General features: G+C 46.2%; 1 protein-coding gene across 6 annotated transcripts in view; it reads right to left on the bottom strand.

Annotated features, from left to right (window-relative positions):
* Positions 1 to 598: 598 nt before the first annotated feature.
* The window catches only part of FUBP3 (far upstream element binding protein 3), a 34,711-nt gene continuing 16,796 nt past the window's right edge, over positions 599 to 18,513 (bottom strand). For 4 of the 6 annotated variants that reach the window (XM_042878830.1, XM_042878829.1, XM_042878828.1 and 1 more), the window contains 12 exons: positions 16,647 to 16,809; positions 15,671 to 15,769; positions 13,650 to 13,754; positions 13,177 to 13,279; positions 12,432 to 12,532; positions 11,063 to 11,204; positions 6,942 to 7,102; positions 6,054 to 6,127; positions 5,535 to 5,611; positions 1,929 to 2,000; positions 1,320 to 1,447; positions 599 to 822 (listed from right to left, as the gene is read on the bottom strand). In XM_042878830.1, the coding sequence (XP_042734764.1) occupies positions 814 to 822; positions 1,320 to 1,447; positions 1,929 to 2,000; positions 5,535 to 5,611; positions 6,054 to 6,127; positions 6,942 to 7,102; positions 11,063 to 11,204; positions 12,432 to 12,532; positions 13,177 to 13,279; positions 13,650 to 13,754; positions 15,671 to 15,769; positions 16,647 to 16,809 (1,234 nt within the window). In that variant the 3' untranslated portion in view covers positions 599 to 813. The other 2 variants (XM_042878831.1, XM_042878832.1) reach the window with 2 other exon arrangements.

Consider the following 18,513-nt stretch of genomic DNA (forward strand, 5'->3'; position numbering starts at 1 on the left):
CCTGTGTTCCTGTTCCCCTTCCTCAGAGCCCAGCAGGGAGCCGAGGGCACAGCGCAGAACTCACCCCGTCATTACAGCACACAGCACTGCTCTTCCTTACAAAAAAACAATAATGCAATAAAAATCAAAAGATGCAAGAAAACGAGAAGTAAAACATTTAATGAATTTACATATTTAAGAATATTTAAATACTGTTTAAAATCCTTTTTTTTTTTTTTTTTTTTTTTTTTTTTCTTCCTTTTTCCTCTTTTTTTTTGTTTTCAATTCGGATTCGTTACACATCGCCTAAGACTTCCAAGCCACTCTTTCTGCTGCGACAGAAAAGGTTCCAAAATGAAAAGGAGAGGAGAAATGGAGGGGAGGAAAGGGGGGGAAGAAAAAAAAGAAAGAAAGAAAGAAAAAAAATAAACCACCCAACCAACCCCAGCTGGAGAACAGCGGCCGCACGCGTTGAAATGTCACAGCTCCAATGTGCGCTGCTGGAGCTGCAGCTCCCCCGGCTCCGTCCAAAGGGGATCCCGGAGGGTTTTGTGTGTGTTTATGGTTGTTGTTTTTTTTTGTTGTTTTTTTGCTGTTTTGTACAAATTTAGAAACAAAATTACCAGCATGTCCGTAAGTTTAGTATGTTACTAATTGCTCCTGATTCTTAGAAAAGTTCAGTACGGATTATCCTACAGCTAGTGTTTCACAAACAAACAGAAAAGTCTTCATCAAAACGTTGCAAATCTAGAAACCTCTGTTACAAAAAGGTTTTCTTCCACAATGATTCCGAGGGAGAAACCAAGTAGCGACGATGGCCGTGAGGGCGTTGTTCTACTGCTCCTGTGGGCACAGGGACACGGGACGTCAGCATGGCACCCAGCACCCCTCTGCCAGCCACCCCCAGCACCCAGCCTGTGGCTCTCCCTGCTGCAGTGCCACCAAGGCGAGGTTCTGCTCCCCCCTCCATCAGGCAGGTGCTCCCCAGCCGTGCCCAGACCCAAGCACCAAGCTTGCCAGAGAAAAGGCAAACTGCCCACCAGGACAGCGCTGCTCCGTCCTGCCGGCCTCAAGCTGTCGTTCACTGTGCTGAAATCCCACCGACAGCCACAGAACGGCTTGGGGATTGGGAGCAAAAAGCCCTTAGGGGAAATAAACCCACAGCCTCCCAGTCCCCCCCACAAATCCACCCTGCACAGGGAAGCCAGTCTGATGCTGAGATAGCGCAATGGTAGCACTGAGCGACTCGACTTCTCCAGCCACAAAACACCTCTGTGCTTCACTGCACCACTCCAAGGCTCTCCCCACACCCAGGGTAACAGCAGAGGGCGAATACACACCTGGCTGTGGGCCTGCGCCTGCCCTAGTGTCTGCCCATAGTAGGCGGCCTGCTGTCTGTAATACTCTGCCCAGGCCATCGTGTAGTCTGGCTGGGAGCTTGCCTGAGAAGCAGCGCTGGCAGCATGACCTGGAGGAAAGAGAAAGGGAAAGGGAGGGATGAGCAGCTGGGTAAGACGAAACCCAGGCTGCCAAATGCAAATCCAGAAGCTGGCACCGCACGCCTCTTAACGGAGCGGAGGAAGGCAGGGCCACGACTGTCCACACACCTGTGTGCAGAGCATTCCTACCTTTTTGACAACCCAGCTTCAATTTTCTGGGTTTTGTTTTGTCAGCATCGATTCTCGGTGTGTGCAATGCTTCCCCAGCACGGACACGGGCTCTGCTGTGCACTGAAGCTCAGCAGGAACAGCCCTCCTGAGGCCCAGCAGCAGGCACCACGACAGCTTCCAGTGGAAGAACTACCATGCACCATCACCAGCTGCAGGGACCAGAGGGAATTGCAGAGGACTGGAAGCTAATGATGGCAGGGGATGGAGACGCAAGTCATCGGATTAGCGTGAACTCTGTAACAAGAGTTTCCTTATCTCCAACAACCCTGTTTCACTCACTCTGTTTTTTGTAATATTCCTCCCATGCTTTGCTGTAATCGGGATGGCTGTTCTGCTGCTGGCTCTGTTGGCCTGTGCAAAGATGACAATAAGGGGCATGTCAATATGGAACAGGTGACAGTTTCCAGCTAGTGACATCTACCTCTCCACTAGACAGGCCCTGGCTCTACCTCAGTTGTCTGGATTCCATGCTTCAGCTTCCACGTTTCTACTGCATTGGGCATTCTCAGTTTGGGGAAAGACTCAAGTTCCTGATTCTGTCTCACCTGAGTGCTGCTGAGGGGCACGAAGCCAAACTCCATCCCTCCCCTCCATCAGGACTTGCTCGAGGCCAAGCACGCTGTTTGGGAGCTGCTAGCTCTGCACATCAGCCACCCAAAGCTGCTCACACTGACTGCAGGGACCTGGGCTTCAAACCCTGACAGCAGAGCCCTATCCCCTCAACCTCCACACAGAGGTGCCATGGATACAACCACATCTGCAGTCACCTGCATCTGCACCCCCTGCTCTTGCAGCAGGACACATCCCAAGGAGTCGTGGTGGCAATGCCCACCTGTACAACGTGGTCAGCACTCAGCAAGCCACCGGTCCCGACACCACCCCGTGCAGCAGCACCTGTGAAGCCTTCTGAGCAGGCACAGCTGGCTCTGGGCTCCTGCACTGCACTAAGAGCCATACGGACAGCCCACAGAGCCAAAGCCTGCCTGCACCCAGCACTAACCTCCCTCCTTCAAACAACACTAAGATGTGGTGAAGCCAGTGTGTCTAAGTGTTGTTGAGGGGGAGAGTCCAACATGCTGGCTGCAGAGGCCGCAGTCAGAGCAAAGAGCCCTCAGCCAGACGTGCAGCAAACCAACCAACCAACCCTGAACAGAAAATACAGCTATCAGAAAAAAAACTGCAGAAGAAGGCAGGCACAGTGAAAGCACAAACTGCTGCATGCACAGCAGGCAAGGACAGCACACACACACACACACACACACACAGGAGCTCTCACAGCCCATCCAAGCCCCTCGGCTTCATCTCAGAGGGCTCTGAAGTGGGGGGGAGAGGAGGAACGTAATGCACTGCGAGTGTGAAGTGGGTGGAGGGAACAGGGCAGCAGCGTCCTGTCCAGGGGCATAAAAGCAGGTTAAAAGACTTGACCAACGCTACAAGTCAGGACCTTTTCTGGCAGAGGTCAAGGCTGCCTCAACTGTCCACCTGCTAATGCCAACAAAGGACCTCCTTCAATGCCTTTTCTTCTCGGAGAATTACAGTCGGCAGCGGGCTGAAAGGACACGCAGCTAAATGCATTTCACGGCAAAATGTTTCTCTGGCCAGTTAATTTAAGATGGGGGAAGTAATTAAAATCTGAATACATGTGTAGGGGTGGGGGCTGCCCCTCCTCCCACAAGGAGGGCACTCTGGGAGTCAAGGGACGGCTCTGCTGGGGAAAGCAGAGCCACGGGGCAGGGCCCCCTCACCAGCCTGTTCTCCAATTGAAACTCAGTGTAAAAACAGGTATTTACTTAGTTTCTTATAATAATCCTCCCATACCTTGGTGAATTCCACCTGGCCTGACTGAGTACCATTGTGATCAGCAGAAAAGCAAGCAGTGGTGTGTGCTTAAAGCACTGCGTTCTCTCGTCTGTCCTCTCTTCTTACAAAGACTGCCTTCAGTGTGCCTGCCTACCAACAGGAGCATGGAGGACCCTAAGTAAACATGAAACTAGTGAGCTGATGTTTTCCATCACATTCAACAGCAGAAACTGAATATTTGTCCCCAGAACACATCTGATGGCACTAACCCCACACAGGGAAATGACCACTGCAGGGCTGGATGCTTCATGGCTTCTGGGAGCCACCAACAATCTCACAAATGCACTGCAGAGCAGCTGCCAGTGGGACAAGCCACAGTGCTGGTAGTGGGGAACTCAAGGGGTCTGGGCTTCTGACACCACTAAGCTCCAAGGCCAAGGGCTGTGAGCCCAAGACACAGCTCACAGATGTTATAAAATGAGAGATCATTTCTCCCAGTGTCTGATGGGGAGGGCAGGACACCTGAGGGAGGCAAGGAAGAAGATAAATTCGCAAGGTGAGTTTCTAAAGGCATCTCTGAAGGCAATTAGAAAAGCAGGTTTCATAAGCATTTATTCCAAGGCTTTATGTGAAGCTGGAAGTTAAGGTTTTTTTGTAGAGCTTTCCCTGCTGCATTTCTTCCTGCTCTGCCTCTCAGGAAGGCTCAGTGCTCTTGGGAGAGCACAAGGAAGGACGTGAGCAGTGATTTGTACTCTTTAACAGGCTGGTGGGAAAACTCTCCTTCTCAGCACCATACTACACCACTCTGGTGGAAACAAGAATTCTTTCCAAGCCCACCTATCCTGAAGGCACAACTGCTGCTGATTTTCTGCCTGTCTCCAGAGCTCTACAGAGGAGCACTGATTTTTAAACTGCAATTCCTGAGGAGTAGAAGCCCTCTCCTAAAGACACTGCCTCAAAGTTTAACGCAAAGCCCCCAGTGCCATGCAGGGTTTCGCATGATGTCAAGAACACAGTGCTGAGGATTTCCAGATCTCAGATATGCACAAATTCATTTACATTAGATGTCAGCTGTGTCACAGGGAATCATAAATGCAGTTGCTGGCATTGTTACAGCAATTATTCTTCCATCTCAGACGCCTCAAAGAGAGGGAGTTTAAACTGAACTTAAGTACCTACTTCATTGCTGAACCAGTCAGAGCACTGAAAGGCATCTCAGTGCATCACATGAGCTTTGAGATTAACAAGTCGCCTAGGAATCTGCTCAAAGCATCAGACTGCTGAAGACAGGAAAATGACATTAGTGACAGACATCATCACTACAGCACTACGTCAGTTATTCTGAAACCTCATTCCAACCTGATGAATTTTGAACAGTTTTGTGAGGAAGTGGACACTTGGATCCCTGCAGAACAACAGCCAGTTTGATTCACTGTGTCAGTGGCCAAAGGACTAAGACCAGGAGCAGAAGTGATCTGGGTTCAGCTTCTGAACTCACTACTGCAGATGTTTGTGCACTGTCACTTGTATCTTAATGCTAATATCTGGCTGGTCACACTCCATGCTTTTAGTGCTGCAGAAGCCGAGCAGTTATCAGGTCCCAGAAGGAAATAAGAGGACACCACTACAGCCAGTGTGAATGAAGCACGATAGGAGCCACGCTTTTCTTCTCCACTTCCTGCATCTATTTCCCAGCCTTTCTGTCAGTATGGGAATTAGAAAGGAGCTCATCAAGAATGTGTACCAAAAAAGAAATAAAAAAATAATCAAGGACTGATGAATTAAAAAGCAGAGAGATGGGAGGGCTCACCACCAGACACTGTGTGCCTGTCAGGGAGAAGTGGGGACAGTGAGCGCTTGCCTGGAGAGTCCTCACAAGAGAAAGCTTAAGGCAGAAATGTTACAAAGTAGGTTTCTCCACAAAGGAAGCAGAAACAAGCAGGTAAGTACACTAAAAGCATTACTGGTTTTGGTGGACTTGGGCTCATTCCAACACCACCGCACACAAGTGGTCTTATGGCTCAATCTGTGTCTGGTGGCAAAGGGAACACCAGCCCTTCTCAAACCCAGGCCCTAACCACTTACTTGGGACTTGCTGTCCAGGCTGCTGCCACGTCTGGTAGGTACTGCCCCAACCCTGCGCCATGAACGCCTGAGGACCACTGCAGAGGATAAAAAGGCATGCTGAAGTAGACAATAAAATACTTCAGAGGAGATATGCATGAAGTCAGCCCTAGAAACAAAATTATTACTTCTAGTCAGCAACTGCTGAGCAAACAGGAACATGGAACAGAAGGAAACGTGTAGCTGCAGCTGCTAACTGCATGGAAATTGTCTGTTTGTGAAGTCAAGGACACATGGTACTGAACAGCAAGTGAGGCTCCAGCTTCTTTCCACACTCACTGCATTGGAGACAGAACCTACCTTGTTTGCAATTCCATAGCTGAAATCCCTCCTGCAGTCAATCTTAAAGTTTTCAGCTCTCTCTTTAAAAGGCTGCACTTGCACACCCCCCCCCCCCAAGGCCCTCCATACCTCTCTCAAGACTTTTACAGCTCCCAGCCACTCCCCAGAACCCATCTGTGACAAGATGCAGAAGCTTACTTTTGATGAGGTGTGGTGGGTGCTTGGTTGAACGGGCTCTGACCAAATCCTCCAGGTCCACCCATGCTGGTACCCTGCCATGGAATCCAGAGATATTTAATGTCAGCTCTACACAGAGGGAGGAGATAGTTAGCAGAGAGAAGACAGCCTGGGCTATGTTCCATTAAGCCCCAGCTCCTGAAACGACTGATCTTCCAAGGACCAAGTTCCCAGGACTGTCAGCACCCTTCAGGAGCTCAGCTTCAAAAGCAACCCTGGCCAGCCACAAAGGGGCTAACAGGACTCCAGCACAGCTGGAAGTTTTCCTCTGAATAGCTTGGAACCTGAGGCTGGTACCAAGCCCTCTTCTCTCAGGTAATTCAACACAAAGGTTGCTTTTCAGTTCTGCTATTCCCCAGTTCAGTATTTTCCTTACTTCCTTTTGCCCAAGTTTCTCCCTTCAGTAGTGTTCTGGCCTGACATTATTAAGCTTCAATACCCCAGCACTGCATTAAGCAGAAGATAAACATCACCCTGGATTTGCTGGAGCAAGGAGCTCAGTGTTACTTTTAGGATTATGACGCCAAGATTATGTCATTTTCACACAGTAACACTGTAGTCTTCCTTTCAAAACCCCACTTGGCAGCCTCCTCAGCCTTAGCACAGTTGCATACTACACTTGATTATGTCAGCAGTCAGATCCTCCCGGGACCACAGCAAAAATTAGTCCAATGGATGCTCAAGGGCCAAAGCTCAAGATGGCTGCTAACAGGCAAATGGTTTTGAAGTTAAATAGTGTTAAGAGTACACAGTGTTCCACTTCCACCCCATAAGTCCAGGCCTACACGCACCTATGGGTGAAAACACTTCTGAAAGAGACAGATCAAAACCAACAGAGATGGGACTTACACCAACTTTCTCATCTATGAGATGCCTAGCGAGTTCAATTTGCTGGGGAACTCCTCTGATTGTGAATATTCGCACACCAGGGTCTGTGTTTGGAGGTGGGTTTCTCTGGAGCTCCACGTGAGCTCCTGACTGCTGATTTATGCTCTTGATGTTCTCACCACCTGAAGAGAAGAAAATCAAGGCAGGATATTCAGCATCTTTTTCCATAAAAGCATAACGACGTTTATGGCACACAGCCATTTAGATACAGCAGAGCACTGCCTCGAGCAGCACGGGGCAGCCTCAGCCAACACAGAGCTGATTTCCTGAAGACCTGCTAGCTCCCAGTCTCTTAATGAAATTTGCTTAACAAAAGCTTCAGCCAACACTACAATGGTTCGATTCTTCTTTTGGAAGCTGACACAACTTACAGACCAGCTCCACTCAACTGGAGAAATTAAAGGGTAACGGGAAGGAAAGGGCTTTGCAATTTTCAAATCACAAACCAAAACTGCCAGCCTGAAGTACAGGCAGTAAGCAGGAAGGAAAGCGAAGTAAAGTAACCAGAGCTTTTTGTTCGCTTTTAATTAAAAGGAGTCTCTAAAAATCTCCTCAATTTTGCTCACATTTCCATCTCTATACATCCAGCACAACTTCAAAAACAAACTGTGGATGTTGCAGACACTTGTTCGTTTCATTGTAATGGACTCGTGACCTTTTTAACATTTTAAAGCCTTTCTGGGGAAGGGAGGAGGAAAAGTTGCCAAAGGGCAATTAACTCTTTCTAAATGAATTTTAGAAGATGCATTTAACAAAAGGTAGTCATGTCACATCCCTGAGCAGACAACAGGGATTGTACTGTGTAGCCAAAGCAAAGCCACTCGCTTTCAGACAAGAATGGGAAAGCCACAAAATCGAGCCTCAAATCCCCAACGCTGTATTTTATGCTTTTGTCAGATGCAGATTCACACCGAGCCCTCGTGCCCTTGTTTTTATACATGAAGGCAGAATGTGAGCCAGCGATTACTTCATCTTCTTAATAAAAAGACAGGAAAATGGCACCCAAACACTTGAGATCACAAAGGAGTGGGACAGCTTTCTAACTCAGGACAGTGGGGCACAGCTCACACAGCACACTACCACTATGTTTCCTCTTTCAAAAGTGAACTGAAATCCGAAGCATCCTCATCAGCCTGGAAGCGAGGAGAACAGGAGAACGTAGATGTCGAGTTTTCTCTCTGCTCAGCAGTCACCACCAAGCTGGTTGCTGCTGGGGCCGTTTCATCAGCTCCCTCCTGGGCCGTAGGAAGGATCCTGCAGGTTTGCTCTCCAGGTTTGGTGGCAGACTGCAAGCTCCCACCTCCCGTGTGCGCTTCGGTGCCCTTTTTCTCCTCACCCTCCGTTCTGCTACATGCCCAGCTGCCCCCTCCCATCCCAAACTCCCCCAGTTTCCAGCACAGCGTGCAAAGTGACACAGCCAAGATGATGCTGCAAGGGCTGGAAGGAGCTCATCTGCCCCCATAAAGCAGCGGCCGCTCGGCACATGGTGGCTGTCTGCAGCCACATTCACAGCCCTGCTCCATTCTTCTACCTGATGGGGGGCAGAAGTGATCCAAGAGTGGCCCCCCAGCTGGACGTGAAATTGTAAAGCAATTAATCAAACCTGCTAAAAGGCAGAGCTGACAAGAGCCAGGCCAGCCACGTTATCTGTCAATATTGCTGTATTTATCATGGAAATCCAGCGGGGGCCCAGAGAGGCTGCGGTTTGTTTCCATGCACCACCAAGCAGAGAAAGCACTTGACATGTGTATGGTGCTTGTCTCCACCCTTCCTCGAGTCTTTCACAGAAGAAAAGCTGCACCTACCCACCCTCTAGAGGAAAAAGCTACGTACAGGATTTCCAGGGAGCCAGGAACTTCTTATCAGCTCATAAAGACTCAAACTCCAAAGCAAAGAAGCAATCCTCATGGGAAAGGAGCCCACACGCTGTTCGGACCAAGCTATGGCAAACCTCCCCATCCCTCTTCTCCCTGCTTCTGGAGTGCTGACACGAAGCTGGAAGCACAGCAGCAGTTACCTGGCCACATCTGATATCCTGCATCCAGGGGCCCAAGGTAAATAAATAACCACTGCTCAGGTGCTGTGTGTGCCCACAGAACCTGGCTGGACTGTACAGAGAGCTAACAGCCAAGCTCTGTACCACAGCAAAAACACACACAAACACTACCAGCCAGAAACTGCCCAGAAACTAAAACAGGGCTGAGTAAAGATGTTGCTATTGGTGACTGTTTAAACCCCCAAATTAACATCCCCTCTGCCTTATAATGCCCCACAGGCAGCAGCAGAAGAAACAAGAAGAATCAGACAATCTCTTGCTTCAGCAAACAGAGACTGCAGTGCATCCATCCAAACCCAGACCCCAAAAGGCAATGCTACAGCCATCACTCACTTGACAAAAAAATGAATGCTGCAACAGTATTTAAGAGCACAGGCACTGTAAGAGCACCGACTGCAAAGCTACAAGCATTCAAATCACCATACAACTAGTAATTAGTCACTCCAGAAAGCTTCTGATCTGGCTGGGCAAGAATCCTTGTTTAGCTGTTGTGGAAACAAAGGTAAAAAGCCACCCTTCACCCTCACAGCGAGCCCGTGCCGGGCCTTGCACTTGAATGCTAGGACATCTAACTCCACTACCTGCATTTATCTTTTCAGCACATGCTCTCTGTAGTCACAAATGCTCCACTTCAGTGCACTGCTGAACAACAAGTGACCTTTTCTGTTCCTTTATTAAGGATGACTAATGGATACAGCAATAAAGTTTCATTATAATTTGATTTTTCCATATATATAGCTCTCACTCGTGGGCTTAAAATTTGCTTTGCTTGATCTTTACCCAGCTGGACTATTACTGAGATAAAGTGCAATCACTCTGCAATATCTGCATAACGGGGAAGAGTCACAGTGAAAAAGTTTTCTGGCTTGTAAACAGGTTTACAGCAAAGAAAAACATCTGAAACACACCTGACATGCCTGAGTTGCATACCTGTGCCCCAGTCACCCAATTATAGAGCATTCAGGGGCCACAGGGGCCAGAGGGGAAACAAGCGAGGTGCAGCAGGGCTGTGTGGCAAGGGAAAAGGCCACGACACGTTTCATGGCAAGCTCACTCCTGCCCATCAGGATGGAAGGGAACTAAGTGCCACTGAAACATGGCACAGTGCCCTCATGCCTTTGCCTCCTTTACCGTGGCAGCTAATCTGCTCCTATTCTGTGCGTCTCACCTCTGCTGACACTAAAAGCCAACTGTGACTACTTAAATGCTGGTTTAGGCATATGTCATTCTTCCTGAAATAAGCAGACAAAAAATTAAATACAATTCCGTTGATATGTCAGTGTCTTAAATCAAAAGCACTGTAAGAATTCAGAGCAACAGAGCTATTCCTGGCTCTAATTTCCTTACTGGCATTACCTGATGCTCTACAACAAGTGCTGCAGATGCTCTGGTTTTATGAGTGACTTGGCAGCACGCAGGTTCCTCGGAGAAAGGCCAGGTGCCTCGCCTGTGTGCTTTGCATGGAGCAATTCAATGGCTTAGGAAGCAACATACACTCCTCTGAGCAAGAAGAGGTACAGATCAGGCAGGGCACCAGGCTGCTCTGCACCAGTCCCACACATCAGCTGCAATACAGACAAACCTGCTCCTTTGCTTTACTCATCACACAACTCAGGTTCATGGCTGGAAGCAGCTACAGTCATTATCACACTCATATCTTTCATTTTACTACATTGCACCCACAGAAATGCAGCATGCCAAAATGACTGTCCTGCTTGTCCCTGACAAACTGCCTTTTAAATGAGTTCTTTAAAAAAGGATCTGCAAATGAAACTCCTTTTCTCAGCCAGCTGCTTGTCCTAACAGGCTTGCCTGTCAGCTCTGCATGAAGAGCCTTCCTCACATATTCCTCACAAGGGCCTGGAGAGTACAATGATGATTGAGAACACCACAAGGTAAACAACAAAGAGAGCTTCCAGCTTACTCCTGCACTGCACTCACTGGTCACTAAATAACTGCACTCATAAAAAACTGCCAGGCAGACTGAAAAATTGGAAGCTTGAGTATTGAGTGTCAGCAGACCTACCTTTGCCTATAACGAGGCCACACTTGTCAGCTGGCACCGTGTAGGTGATTTCCTGCATGCCCCCAGGGGTTCCAACACTCCAGTCCCCACGGCCACGACCTCTTCCTCGGGCTACAGCCAAGCTTCCAAAGCCATCTCGTTCCTTGGAAGGCAAAGAATTTCTGTCAGTGGTTTGTTGGTTTTTTGCTTTTTGTTTTGCTTGCCTCAATACACATTAGAAACAAAATAAAGGAAGTTAAACTGCATTGTAATCAATGGCACTGAATTAAGATATTCTTGGACTTTCACATTCAGGACTTAGGAGCAATTTAAAGCAATGCCAGGGACGTGGGCTACGGCTGCCTTCCTGACTCAGGAAGATAAAACTCTTTTTTAAAATGCGTGCCTTTGTATCTGCTGAAATAAGCCTATAAACAAGCATCAGCTGCTTTTATTTAGCGATGGGAGGTTTGCTTAGAACAACCAATAATAGATCTTGGCACCAACATATGCACAAGTTAGCATCCAAACTCTTTCCAGTGTCATTCTTTAAAGAACTTCTGGAACTACTCAGCTGAAAGGCACAATTTCCAGAAATTCCAAAGGAAGCTTTTCAGTTCAAAGACACTTAAAGGACATACCGAGTTCAGATAGCTAACTTCTCCTGAAGTAAAGGCCATAGCAGCCAAAGGCTACCAGGACAGATCTCAAAAATCTTACACAAGTATTCAAACCAAATCTCAAGGCAAAAAGAGAAAACAAGATTGAACCTTAATTGAGAAATTAGACCGTTCCAAACCTGATAATTAGACACAATCTATTTACCTCCTAATAAAAAGGGAATATGCAACCTTCTCCACATGAGCTTGCCCTACTGCCTCGCTCATCTCCACTCTTCTTGCTCCAGGACAATGCCGTATGTTTGTGTCCAAGAAAACAGTAACTGCATACGTGAAAGTTTTTCACCTTCCGCTGCCTCCCACAGCCACCAGACTTGAGGACCAGAGACTGGAGAGGTGGCAAAGGAGGTGCTGTGAGCACTGAGAACGCTCTGCTGCCCAGAGTGCCCAGTCCTTCTGAGCAGAGCCTCCAGCCTCTGTCTCTCTGTAATGCTGGACTACGGTCCATTAGGTCACCATTTTCAAGTAGCTTTGAAAAACAGCTCAACATAGAACTACAACAAAGCCTATTGATACTGCCTCAGAACAGGATACCCTCCCATAGCTCAATCAGCCCTGGTCACATTTTAAAAAACAAAAAAATCAAACCCAGCAGCTCTCTCCTTGGCCTACAAGAAGAAAAACTGAACACTGACGTTCTTCATCCACACAGCTGCATGCACAGACATTCTCCTATAAGCACTTTCCTCCCAGGAGCTTCCAGAACCCACCTGTGCTGTTAGAATAAGCTCACTGATGATGTGTGCTGCATGTTGACACCTATCGGGAAGCCCCATGACCTGTGCGACTCTTTCAGGACTAATCCCATCATCTGTGAAGAGAAGTGACAAAGACTAAATTAAAAGAAGAAAATATCCACCCACCAACAAAAGCTTCCTTCCAGCACCACCACTGCCAGCAGCACTTTCATATATAACACATCTAGCCCAAACTCTCTCTCCCCTCCACCTTCAGCCACACTTCCACATACTGAAAGGAGACAAAATCTCATTGCAGAGGGGACAGCATTCAAAAGACAACACTTTCAAATGTCAAAAAGTCATGAGAGAGATTGATATAATTTTAAGAGGACAAAGGCAGCTTTGATAGGTAATCAGACAGCCAAGGACCCAGAGAAAGTTACTTAGAATTAATCAACTCCTGATCTCCAAAGGCTTTCATGCCCTGAAGGAGAACTCCTTAACAGGAAACAGAAGTGTTATTTTGTTTGCCCATACAGTTACCATTCAAGACATTATTGCTGTGACATCTAACGTTTGTAAGTAAGACGTATATAATCTTACTTTCTGAACAACAGAAAGTGCACGAGGAACAAGTATGTCATTAAACAGCTTACAGAAAGAGACAATGCACCTTTAAGTGAGGAAAGCCTAGCTGCTGTAACCTCAGAGCAGAATCACTGCAGCGATCCCAAACTGTGGTCAGAAAGCAATGGCTCTCCATCCTCACACAAACCTGGTTTAAATTGAATCCTAACTCCAGCATCATTCTGAATCTTTTTGATCATTTCTCCATTTCTTCCTATTACAATTCCAACAGCAAACCTGGGCACAGAGACCTGATGGGAAAGGCAAAGCAGTATGAAAGCTCAGAACTAGACTGAGTTACTCTGATTTAACAAGGAGATGGGCCATGTTAAGCAGCTCCAGGCTACACAAAGATATTCTGTAAGAAAAACAAACATGTGGCCACAAATTCCTTCCCCACTAAATGAACTCTGAGCTACAAGAATGCAACTTCAAACGACAGTTAGAAAAGTGCCATCTGGGAGTCCATGAGAACTCCCCTTCGCAGCCAGACTCACTTTTCTGGCAACAGAAAACAATGCATTTAAAAAAAAGCTCACAGGTTACACATGAAACTTGAGGACTTCCACCCACTGCCCGTCCCACAGGGAGGTTAGCAGAGTACTTGTGAAGAAAACATACCTCTATGCTGCCTCCTCCCATTCTAGAACTGAAATCATTGCGTACGCCTCGGAAGTCTGCCTGATCTTTCTCTCGGATGATCTCCAGTACCATTTCCCTTGCTTGCTACATGGGGAAAGAAGTTACAGTTAGCTTAAAATATCCTGCTTGCCATCTCGGCGTTAGGGCCTCGATAGTGGCTAATTGACCACTGTCAGAGGAGATCTGCTTTCATCAGATGTGGAAGATGTCAGAGTCTGCCAGGTGCACGAGGCTGCAGTTTCTTTGTGCAATTGTGTACCTCAGTCTTTCAAAAGAGAGCTTTTGCTTTTAAAACAATCACTTTGTCCCCACTTTATTTTTTTTTTATTTAATTGAAGGAAGATCCTCTCCTACTGGACAGAGCTGAAACCAGCAGTACAGCAGATGCTCCGGCAGCACAGTAGTCAGCATGTCTGCTAAGAGGCAGAGAGCACGTACAAGAAGGCAGGAGAGCAGCAGCCAGCTTACTGACACTCAAAGTTACACTCAAGTCTGCAGCAATCCAGCAAGGCTTTTTTTTTTGTGTGAAACAAATGCGTGTTCTTCCTATCTACTTGCAGCTCTCCAGGCCTTTCACAAACTTGCATGTATGCTCAGCTAGTAAAACCATACCTTGGAAATAAGCCAGCAGTAAGCCACCATTAAAAAAAAAAAAAAGACTGCCTGTCAAAGCCTGTACCACTGTTTCTGTCAAGGTTCAGATGCTTGGGTTCGATTTGAAAGTTTGAGGGACGCTGGCAAATCTGCCTCCTTTCCTATTCTTATGTATTTCCCATGTCCCCGGAGCATTTATTACAGAAATGGACAACTCAAGATACTTCAGAGATGCTAAGACAGAAATAAGGGCAATGGAGGTATTGCCTAGCGATGTGAGATAGTTAAGAACTCTGCACTTTGCAGCATGCAGAGATTCCCACCAAAACCAAGGACTCAATGAGTTTCTACAGTGCATTCTAAGTGTGCTGAACTTTAAATGCCTCAAAGATCTTCCAGTTTATGAAGCCTTCACAATTGCTTGCCATGATTTATGGCACAGAAGATGCGACAACAGCAAATGTTGCAAGGCAGAAGGAACCATCTGGAAAGCCTCAGCACTCACAGTATGACTTGGTTAAAAGCAGCAAGAATCTCATTAAACTTTCTACATGTTTATACCTTTGCAATAAGTATAAGAACTGTGGAAATTAATACAACTGGGCTTTAGATTTAACTAATAAGTGGCTTGAAAAATTCTCTCCAAACATACCTGACCAGCATCAATTGTTACAGCAGTTTATGATTAGGAAGATCCAATGAAACAGAACTACTTTTATTAGAGACAGGACTGCTAAGCCAGATTTAAGTATCCAGCAAGGTATGAAAGGCACTTGCTGGGAAGTGGAACGTGCCACACCTAAACTTTAAATCAAGAGCTCCTATCATGCTGCAATCTTCCAAGCTCTGCAGGATCATGGGTTTTTGCTTTGAAACCACAACACGACTGTATCTGCAGAACCCTGACACAAGGAGGATGACATATCAGCATTAAGTAAACCCCTTGGTTTCAGGAGTTGTAGTTTTTACTCTTTTATTTTTTTCTACTTTTAATTACCTGCGTCAGTTGGCTGTCTGAGATATTGAGCCTTCCACAAAACTTTCTCAAACCTCTGCTTATTTGGTCACTGCGAACCCAGCTGCTTAAATAACACGCAGCTGTGACTTGTGCTTCAGGACTGGAAAGTTTTTCCACTCTACCTTCTCCAAACCTTCCTGCGTAGCTCTTCTACCCAGGTCTAATATCTACATGTAGTGAGAGCCCCCAGGTCATACTGTACACTGGCCAATACTCGCTAGTCTTTGTTCTGACTCGTTCTATCAAACTTTGACTTCACAGAACAAAACCAGCAGGGAACATAGCATTTATGATGGATTTATAAGGGATTCGACTCCATTAGATGTCCACAAATATATTTCAACTTCCCTCCAACACTCTGGGGCAACTGCTTACTTTTATTACATACCTGTACTTTAAATGCATCTCCAGTAATACGGAGAGGTTTATCTGCTCCAGTAGGCATTGGACCATCTTGGATCATTATCATTTTCACACCTGTTCGCTCCTGAAGAAAAAGCACAGAGCACTTTGCTAAGCAGAGTCTCTAAAACAAGGGACTACTTTTGGTTACTAGACATTAGGTAGGTCATGTTAGCAGCTTGGCAGAACACTACCGTAGCTCTTCACAAGTACTTAGAACACAAATTGAGTAACAGTCCTAGAGTGTAAAGGACTGCCAGGAAGTGTGCTACTCCTGATGATCTCAAACAGGTGAATCTCTTGCAAAAACAGAACTCTACCTTGGCAACTGATTTCTCAAGCCCTTTCCAAAATCTGTAGCTGTCCACACATAGCAGTTACGTGACCAGCCTTAAAACTACTGGATGACAGAGGGCAACGAAAAAACCTGCGTTTTTGACCTAGGTTCCTTTCTGGAAACCTCTATCCTTTAAAAACTTGTACAGGATGTCAGCATAAAGAATGTCTAGGAACATGGATTTATACATAACAACACACTTAATTAGAAAGGGTGGGATGAGGAAAAAAAGGAAGACAAATGCCAGCTTTATCACAGATCAACAACAAAGGAGAAGCAGAGCACTCTACAACAGCATGGCTGGCATTAAAAACTATTGCAGCAGCAGACTAGAGATAGACTTTTCTTGTCTAAGGGGTCCCATCCTGAACAGCACGCACCAAATGTTATCTAAAGCACGAGGTTTTTCCCCCACAGTTCTGTGGAAATTCCACTGCATGTGTAGCTGGGGCTAAACCGGTTTTTTTCTGCAACACAAGGTTGGGTCCAGCTTTCCGAAGGCAGAAGAGTAGTCCCTGCTGTAGAAGGTTAGAGCATTTATAGGCTCTCCATTTCAGCACGCTCTTGTTGATCTAGAGAAGCTGCAGTAGGGAAGAGAGCCCTAAAGTAAATGCATCTTGCGCACCTGCAACTGTTTTATTGTTTCACCTCCTTTGCCGATGACTAGACCCACTTTGGATGCCGGGATCAAAATCTCCTGAATCGTACTGTTGCCATCAACATCGTTGTGAAAACCAGGTCCGTTCCGACAGCGATCTACAATCTGCCCCAGTAGCCGTTTTGCTTGTCTTGGAAAAGAATCGAGGGAAACAACCATTAGACAACATTGTTCCGTGTGACCAAGAGACTTGGAACCATTGGAATGTGAAGCAATCGGGGAGAGAAGTGAAAAGATGAAGGAAACCAGTTAGCACAACTTTATTTTTGGGGGAGAGGGCGGTATCCAATTTCCCCTGTCATGATTACTTATAAGCAGCTTGATTTTTCGTAAGGGGAAGAGAAAAGGAAGAGCAGCAGCATGCTCCAACATCTTTGGAAGTTAAGGAGCTGTTACATGTGGGGTGCACAATTTGAATGAAGATGCTCTACACCCTGAACTTCTCTAAACTTATTTCCCCCATGTATATGTAATATTTGGCAAAAACAAAACACCCTCAAGCTCTGTTCTCCTTCTTGATCAAGACAAAACAGATGGTGCTTCAATAACAACACAGCACATTGGTGAACCGCTCCGATCCCTCACAGACAATGCCTTGCTCTTCTCTGCCCACCCTCACCAGCAGCACCACAACACTGCTCTAATACAGCCTCTGCCCCAAGCAGCAGGTGCTAAAGCTACACAGGAAGCGAGGCAAGGACACCATAGCAGCAACCAGTGGAAGACTGGGTTCTTCTACTCATGAAAAGAGACAGACACAAAAAGCAAAGATATCTTCTCTTTTTAGCATATCAGAAGTAGCTGATACATCTTCCCTTCATCACAAGGACTGCTGTTATCAACACATCCCTTTCCTTCCCTTTTCCAACAACACTTCTCAAATAGGTAGAAGAAAGCCACCAGCTCCCTGCTCAGTCTAAAGCAGAGTCTTCCCCACTTCATACTCAGGCACCGCACATGGATGGTCTTCTCTCTAAAAACTTGAAGAAATGGCATGAAACCATCCGTTGCAAGCAGGCATTCACTCAAGACAGCTCAAGGGATGGTGATCTGAGCCTGCACAAAGATCAGAGTGCTGCCCTCTCTCAACTTTCTCACAAAACAAGGCAAAAGGTGGAATTTCTGGAAGCCTGATTCAAATACTGAGAGATTCGGAAAGTTTTGTTCATTTGTCTTGATATTCTGCATAAAGTGTGACAACAGAGATTACAACATTCAATACACCACGCATATCGGATGAGAAGAGGTCACTGGGAAATTAGCTCTATTAGTTTGCCTCCAGATAAAACTAAAGGAAATACCCCTCACACAAAACCAATCTAAATATCTGCTGTTTTTGAAGTGTTGTCTCACTTCAGATAATTTTTCCTATGAGTAACCTGAAAAAATAGTTCAAAGCTAACTCGACAACAATTTCAGCACAGAAGCAAACAAAATTTCACTTAGTTCCACATCCTTAACACATTGCTCTGCTCCAAAAATTGCATATTCTCACCTTTCCTGTTATTTTATTTTGATTTAAAGACATTTAACTGCATGTTTCTGAATAATGAGGTCTTCACTGTACCTCTCCCCCAATCAGCGCCAACTGCATTTTATTGGGCATCCCAGTTTTGTTTTAATATTTTGCTATTGTTCTGAAATATCTTTTAGCAAAGGGAGAAAAAGCACTTCAGTATCAGCAAGAATACATCACCTGTCCTGTAATGTGAGCTTACCAACTGTATTTATTCTGGCTCACCACTTGCATCATTATGGTAGAGTACAAAGATTTAAGTACCCTTAGATCTCTTAGGAATGGAAGGATGATGGTTGTCTTCTCTTTAGAGAGACA

Source organism: Lagopus leucura, unplaced genomic scaffold, assembly GCF_019238085.1.
Source record: "Lagopus leucura isolate 7727_CA_CO unplaced genomic scaffold, USGS_WTPT01 Super-Scaffold_100022, whole genome shotgun sequence".
In the NCBI taxonomy this organism is placed as follows: domain Eukaryota; kingdom Metazoa; phylum Chordata; class Aves; order Galliformes; family Phasianidae; genus Lagopus; species Lagopus leucura.